This window comes from Protobothrops mucrosquamatus, unplaced genomic scaffold, assembly GCF_001527695.2.
Source record: "Protobothrops mucrosquamatus isolate PMUCROS unplaced genomic scaffold, P.Mucros_1.0 scaffold_128, whole genome shotgun sequence".
Classification (NCBI taxonomy): domain Eukaryota; kingdom Metazoa; phylum Chordata; class Lepidosauria; order Squamata; family Viperidae; genus Protobothrops; species Protobothrops mucrosquamatus.
This window is the reverse complement of record NW_015386204.1, coordinates 1203670-1211808: the sequence shown is the minus strand read 5'-3', so window position 1 is coordinate 1211808 and position 8139 is coordinate 1203670. Positions and strand designations below refer to the sequence as shown.

Here is an 8139-nt window from a genome sequence, read left to right as displayed (position 1 = left end):
TCCACAAGAGGGATGACAGGTAAAGAGCTTCTGAAGCTGTTCTGATCCCATGGGTTTGTGACTGTTTGCAGGGATTTAGTGGTCTAATTCCTGGAAGACCATAATAAATGATTCTGACAGATATTCCATGTCAACAAAAGCCAATAGACTTTCTTAAAAACTTCATGCCCTGTTTACTGTGTATGTTAAAGATACTGAGATTTCTGTTTCATTCTGTATAGGTATATTTATGGATCATTTTCCTGTATCATGGCAGCCTTGAGACACTAAGGAAAAGACTTGACAATTAAATGCAGAGATGATATTTAATTAAATCAACAGTATATCTGGTTACCATGCTATTTGATTTTTTTTAAAGTTTTAATTGTCAGGTTTCTTCTGGCTTGAAGTTATGCTTTCCATTTATACTCTTAAATTTATCTTTTATTTTTATTTTTTAGAAAATTGCAGTAAACCAAGGCATTAACAGTTTACGTTCCGATCAACCTATCAGACTTTTTAGTCCCCTAAATCTATCTAACAAAATTGACTACAATATACTTTTAAGATGCAGCATAATTTACCAATCAAGCTCTTTTGCCAAAGTTAGATTTTATCATCATACATTTCCCCTTTTATTTGCAGTTTACTTAGATGAATAATGATGGTGTAAACAGAATCATATATTTAATTTATGATGGTTTGTCTAATCCCCATTTCTAAAGTAACATAAACACCAATTTTAAAGAAGAAAAAGAAGTTCTCAAATTTTACTTTTTTTGTGAAATATCCAACGGGCAGAATCTTATCCATTTAATTATAGTCATAACATTAGGCAGCCTAAGAAAAAGGAGGTCATATAGAATTCTTTTTTCTTCCACATATAACTGTCTCATTTCTCACCAGGACATTGACTGTACAGCTCATCCGGTTTTCCTTGTTTTCATCATGCATAATAGTTCTGTAATCTAGAAGTCTCTCCATCAGCCATACCACAAGTTTAACAAAAGTTTCACCACTTTTGGCAAGGTACTTATGTTTTCTGCAGTGTTCTAAAAGACTGAAAAAGTAATAGTAAAAAAAAAATCTTATTAATCAAATTTGGGAACAGTTCCTTCATGAAAGACTAATTTGAAATATTTTGTATCAACAAATGTTAATTAATCATTATAAATCCAACTGTTAAGAGCGCTTACATTTTGTCAAATAACACTTTATATTGTTCGTCTCCTCTTCCACCTTCTACTTCATGATCCAGTTTTGTAATTATCTCATTTTCAAACTGTAATTAAACAGAACAAGCAGAAATAATTAACACTCCAAATATGTCATCATAGAGATACCCAGGTTATAAAGTTGTTTGGCTTTGCAATAAATGCAATATTTGATTGAATTTTAATAGTTTGACATCTCCAGTAATATTTCCAGGTTGTATATAATGATCTGCTGCCATATGAGCATTTGGGAAATGTTTGGTCATGTTGTTAAATGAGCTTAGGTGATTTTTTTTTAAAAAAGCAATTCTAAATAAGATGGTTAATTACAGTAGTAAGAGACAAGAAATCATAGTCAAGATAGGCACACTCTATCCTTCACAATAATTATAATAGCTACAAATGCAAGTAAATTGAAAGCATTGTTATGGATGATATATTAGGCTGTACTGCCAATTGCAACATTTGGTTATCTGAAATACATTCACATTTATTTAGACTACAGAACTGGGCTCACCTCAGATACATTAAAAACAAGGAACTTCAAAGCTTTTGCATTAGGAAGGGAGGGAGACAAAGCAAAAACCAGCTAGTCATGAGGTTAAATATAAGGCTTTAATTATGAAAAAGACTTAAGTAATCAGTTCAACAGATTGTCAGAATCTTTTTCCAGCAGATGAAAATGATTATTATTATTATTATTATTATTATTATTATTATTATTATTATTATTATTATTATTATTATTATTATTATTATTATTATTATTATTATTATTACTGTTATTGCTTTGCAGTGAACATGAGTGTGTATGAAGCACCTCCCTTAAAATCAGTAAAACAGCCAAATCTTTTTCCAGACTTATATAGCTTTTCTGTATAATGCCTTATACAGAAAAGGTTTTTCTGCAGGCATAACCCATTTTCTTAATTTCCTCCCCCTTCTGTTTCCCCTCCCACCCTTTCTTCTCTGCTATTAGTAGTGGAATGTGTCTGTGAGCTACCTGTAGTCTGAGAGTTATACTGATTAATTGTTCTAACTGTCAGGAAATTTCTCCTTAGTTCTAGGTTGCTTGCAGTATAATAATTCAATAGTAGTAAAGCAACCTTCTTGTGAGATGGATGCCAATAAAACTTAGCTAAGGTTGGAAATCCTGGGAATAAAGATGTCTTTAAAGATCTTCTATAAGCCATGAGGAATGGACCTGAATGATTATGATGGCTTGCTGTGGTGGCACAGTGGTTAGAATGCAATATTGCAGCCTAATTCTGCCGACTGCCAGCAGTTCAATTCTGACCAGCTCAAGGTTGACTCAGCCTTCCAACTTTCTAAGTTTGGCAAAATGAGGACCCAGATTGTTGGGGGCAATGTTCTGACTCTTGAAACTGCTTAGAGAGAGCTGTAAAGCACTGTGAAGTGGTATATAAGTGGTATATAAGTGAAGTGGTATATAAGTGGTATTGCTGTTGCTATCTGAACTTTTTTTACTTCTAATTGTCATCTCTGCCCTCCCAATGTCTATACTTACAGACACTGATTGCAATCCCATTTCACCCTTTCTATACCCCTATTTGTTTTGGGGTTTTTTTTGCTTTTGATACCCCTACCACTGATAAAAAAAAAGTTTCAACTTCATACTGTAATAAAAGACCAAATATGTGTAAAATAAGTAACTATCCAAATTGTATATAATGTATATAACTCAAAATGATTAGAGATTTGGGGTATAGTTATCACAGAGACAGTTTGTGCATTAGAAATATGAATGACATAAAGTAATTCTGCATTAAAGTAGTCTGGCAATACAGAATCACTTTTACCTGAGCAGATAAAAGCTCCTTTTAAAAATATAGCACCAATATGGTAGAAAAAGATGGTTATACCATGAATCATGGATAAATGCAATGGGACAATAGGTATTAGCAATGAAATTATATTTTAAGTACATAAATTCTTAATTCCTAATTATAGGACAGAATAAATTTGTCTGCATGTGTACCCTAAAAACACCTGCAACATCCTGTTATATATTAGAAACTGCAGGAGAGAAAAAACACAAGTACATAAATGAATGTCATAAATGTGCCTTTAGCATGATGAAACATATATCTAACCCACAGGAACCCACTTAACTGAAAGAATCCATTCTCATTTCATTTGTGAAAAATTACTTAGCTGCAGTGTAATTTTTCAAGGAATACCAGAATTTATTTATTTCTCTCAATATCATGATGACCTGGAATAATCATTTCCAAAATCCACAAGTTGACAATTCTCTTAAAATGTAATTTTGTATGGCATATACTTGCAGTACACCACTCATTTTGACAGGTTAGAAAAAAAATAGGGTCACGGGTTGAAAATCCCCAAGAGGTTCACAATACCCTTGTATGTATTCCTAGGTAAGCTAGTGAGAAATGGTTTTGCAACTATCAGTCTTAATCCTGCATATCTTATTGCAACCATTCACCTGTATTTTTAATGTCTATAAATAAAGGTTGAAATGCCTGTGGCAAAAAAATTGGAAAGTTTCTTTATAGGATTCCAGATAGAAATACAGGCAGTCCTCAAATGACAACTATTGTTTAGTAACCGTTCAAAGTTACAACAGCACTGAAAAAGTGACTTATGAAGGGTTTTCACACTTACAATTGTTGGAGTATCCCCATGGTCATGGGATCAAAATTCGGGTGTTTGGCAACTGGCAATGAGATCATTATTTGTAACCTTCCCAGCGAACTCGGTGGGGAAGCCAGATTTGCTTAATAACTGCATGATTCGCTTAAAAACTATAGTTATTCACTTAACAACTGTAGCGCAAAAGATCATTTAAATGGGGCAAAACTCACTTAACAACTGCCTTGCTTAGCAATGGAAATTTTGAGCTCAATTGTGGTCGTAAGTGAAGGACTACCTATAGGTCCTGGAGCTCAAAGCAAACAACTATAGAACTAGACCAAGCTCTTCATAGGGTGATTTAATTTGTTTTTAAATTTTCCTATTACATTTAAAGCATGTTGATGAAAAGTTATATTGGGAAACAAAGAGGTTGCAAAGCATTAAAATCCTATTTTCAGCCCACCAATTAATTACCTTAAAAAGCCTCAGCGTTATGATCTTTTGAATCAGATTATGCTGACGGTTTCTAATAGAAGGCCAAAATCCACATGTTATCAAAAGATTGCACAATGAACCGATCTATTCTTACAACCATATAGTCTGACTGTGAACCTCTCTCTCTATCCATTAAATAAATGCATGTCTTGCTCTTTGGGGAAATTTTAAAAAATGGGATGTTACGTAGGAAAACAAATTAAAATGCAACTGCAAAATAAAATATTATTAATATTTGTCTTTCTGTTTTTTTCAATGAGGCTATAAAATTCTTTAATATAATAGGAATAGCACTTAGACTTATATACCGTTCCATAGTGCTAGAGTCAGCATATTGTCCACAACAATCTGGGTCCTCATTTTACCGACCTCAGAAGGATAGAACGCTGAATCAACCTTGAGGCGGTGAGAATCGAAGTACTGATTCTAAAAAGGAAATTAAGATGGGAAACCTACCCAATACCATATTGGGTAGGGAAACCTACCCAATACCAACCTACCCAATACCATAGAACTCAAAGGTACAGCTCTACAAGTGAATGCCAAACGGTACAATAGTGTAAAACAATATAATGAAGAGGGAAATAACAAATTATCCTAGATTTTCTAAGGAGGTACAGATATGAACTACCCCCTTTTAAGCATTTAATACACTAATTATCCATATCCGTCAGCTGATTACCAGCCAATCTGCAAAAAGGAAATAAAATTGTTGTACATTTTTATGTCACAAAAATCACTCAGAAAATCTATAATTTGCTTAATCTTTCTTAAGAAAGCTGCAATCGTGCTTCTTTGAATACAGATTGAAGTAGATCTACTGCTTCTGTCATTTATAGCTGAACCTAAATGAAATACATGAATTAAAGTTAGGTTCCCATAGCACTCATAACTAGGTCATCCGTGAAATTAACACACCGAAACTGGGCTGCAAAAATCCAGATAAGCATGAGATGACAGCAATGAGTTATCCATTTTCTAGATCTCTTTTCTGCCAACTAATGGTTGTCTGGATTTGGAGCCAGATGCAAATGCTCAACCCAGTGAATCCTGGTGTCTGTTCTGGAGCAAAGTGCACTCCCTCAGACATACTACGTGAAGGCCATGAATTGCTCAAAGGGAAGACAATATGCTCCCTCCCACCTAGTTAGTCCTCCGAGAAAAGAAGCTGGGGCAATAGGTTGCTGAAAAAGCCAAGTTTGCACTATCTGAGTCCTGATAGCAGTGAATTCATCTCCCTGCTGATATTCCCTGCAGGCTGCTTAAGGATATTTCTGCAAGCAATTGCACCAGCAATATGCTCAATTGATCAAAAATTCTCAGTGGAACCTATTACATCTAAGCTCATAAAATTTTTAAATATCTTCCTCGTATTCCATGTATAAACAAACAATATTCAGGCCACAGATGTGTCTTGGGAGACACAAAACAGTACCAGGTATCCTTCTGTGACTTATGTCAGCTCATGAAGTTTATCCGGGAAAGTAGGCATTTTTCCATCCTTGTCAGAGTCCACAATCAAAATGCACCTATGGCTCAATTTGGATAAAGTTTGTGAGAGTTCTTGTGTAAGGTGGAGCTAGAAGTACCGTGGTTATCCTAGGTTTTTTTTCCCCCTTTTGTTCTCCTCCATATCCTCTGCTGTTTGCTCTACCCAATATGAAGGTTATGAAACTTTGTTAGTCCTTTTATGCTGCAACAGCTCATCAGATACAAGTTATTTGGATTTTGTCTGCCAGAACCAATGGTAAAGAGATCTGACTGTTAAGCAAATAACTTTAGGAACTGTAAATCTGACCCCCTTACTCAGTTTTAAAGCATTCATTGGAAAAGCTATTAATTCTAAACAATTCTAATTGTAAATGTTTTTTTACAATTAAATAAATCCCACCTTATTCATGTACTTTTCTATTCTATTTTGTTCCTCTTGCAAGTTTGCCATTGCATTCTGCACTTTTCTTTATTTTATTTATTATAGTATTAGATTTGTGTCATTATTATTACATTCACCTCTTATTTTTGGAATAGATTTCTTCTTTTTATTTTATTTCCCATCTTTTAAAAAATTGTTCATCTTCATTTCCCAGTCATACTTCCTCTGTTACTACATTGCTTGAAAAGAAGTAATAATAACAAGAACCGTAACCACTATATACCAATTTTGTAAGATTCGCAATCTGGGAACTGCTAATCCATGAATATGTTTGTGTGTGCGTGTGGTTAAGTTGCAAATTACTTCACTGAGTGATAATGTAAAGTAGAAATGTTTAAACATATTCAAGTTATTTTCTGCAGTAATCAGAATCCAGTGATAATTGAATTTTTATTCACTGTCTCAGCACTTTAGGTTGCTCTAAACAGTTCGATATAATTTTGTTTCCATAATATTACCAAATTTAATGATGTTCTGTAATCTTGTAGGACATTTCAAAGGTATGAGGCCCAACTATACAAACCTACTTGGTCTAATTTGTTACTGCCAAGTGACCCTCTAACAGAGGATGGGATTTACTACAAAATTCTTTGCCCAAGGTTCATCAATATTTGAAACTGTTTCTAAGTATAAATGTTGAAAAGCTAATTGGTAAGTTGACTTGACATACTTCCTCCTATTGACTAAGCCCAAAATTTAATTAAATAGAAAGCAGACTTAATTACTGAGCACTGAAACATTTCTAAAATAAGATGGTAAGAGGAGCAATTGGTAACTAGAGCCGCGGTGGCGCAGTGGTTAGAATGCAGTACTAACTCACTGTTCACTGCCAGTAGTTTGATCCTGAGCAGCTCAAGGTTGACTCAGGCTTCCATCCTTCTGAGATCAGTAAAATGAGGTCCCAGATTATTGGGGCCAATATGCTGACTCTGTAAACCGCTTAGAGAGGGCTGTAAAGCACTGTGAAGCAGTATATAAGTCTTACGTGCTATTGCTATTTGAAAATAATAAAAGATTAAAAAAATTGCTGACTGTGTATTATAAGAGAGTACAAAGAATGAAAGAAATATTTTAGAATTCACGTAGATTTCAATAAAAATTTGAAAAATCTTTTCACATTGCAAGCAGTCCATTAGCAATGATTACACTCCAAGCAAAGCATTTTCTGGCCCAAATTTTGCATTTCAGGAGAAAATTAAAACATGAGGCAAAGAGGAAAATGTCAAATAAGATGAATGTCAGAAAATACTCTCTATAATATGTACTATTTTACATTTAGATTTTTAAAAATTAATTATAAATTCTTTTGCTCAATGATTTTTTTTTTGCATTATTCAGCAATACATTACAAACCCAGAAATACAAAGTGAATGAATGTTGTTTCAAGTATTACAATGTTCCAAGCAAAGAAATACAAGCATCACACATCCAATAATATTTTAGAGCAAACAAACAAATAAACAAACTTGGATAGATACATCGATCTCTTCCAAAGAAGACTGACACTTACTACAACATAAAACCAAGCAAGTACAAGAGAAAAGAAAAGCAAGGAAATCTTCTATTTATATAACAAGAAATTGAACTGCTACACAAATAAATGACCAAAAGTAAAATGACCCTTGAAATACACCAGACTTTGTTCTTCCATGCCATCAAATTAACTAGACCAATGAAATCTAACACAAGCCAGGTAATTATTTTTTTTTTTATTGTGGTGATGGTCAGAACATGACTACCAATTTTTTATCTATTATGTAATTAGATCACCATTTGGCTAAAATACTAAATATATACGGCAACTTATCAAAAGCATATGCGAAGCTGAACTGTAAAATAAAAATAACTGGTATGGTCTCACACAAATTGCTTTTGTCTTGTGTATTTAATAATTAATGG

General features: G+C 33.6%; 1 protein-coding gene across 1 annotated transcript in view; it reads right to left on the bottom strand.

The window, feature by feature from the left end:
- Positions 1–8139, bottom strand: part of LOC107288945 (dedicator of cytokinesis protein 1) — a gene marked incomplete in the record, with an annotated part of 165275 nt that overhangs the window by 86618 nt on the left and 70518 nt on the right. The window contains 2 exon segments of the mRNA XM_015817621.1: positions 883–1039; positions 1176–1261. Of these exon segments, the coding sequence (XP_015673107.1) occupies positions 883–1039; positions 1176–1261 (243 nt within the window).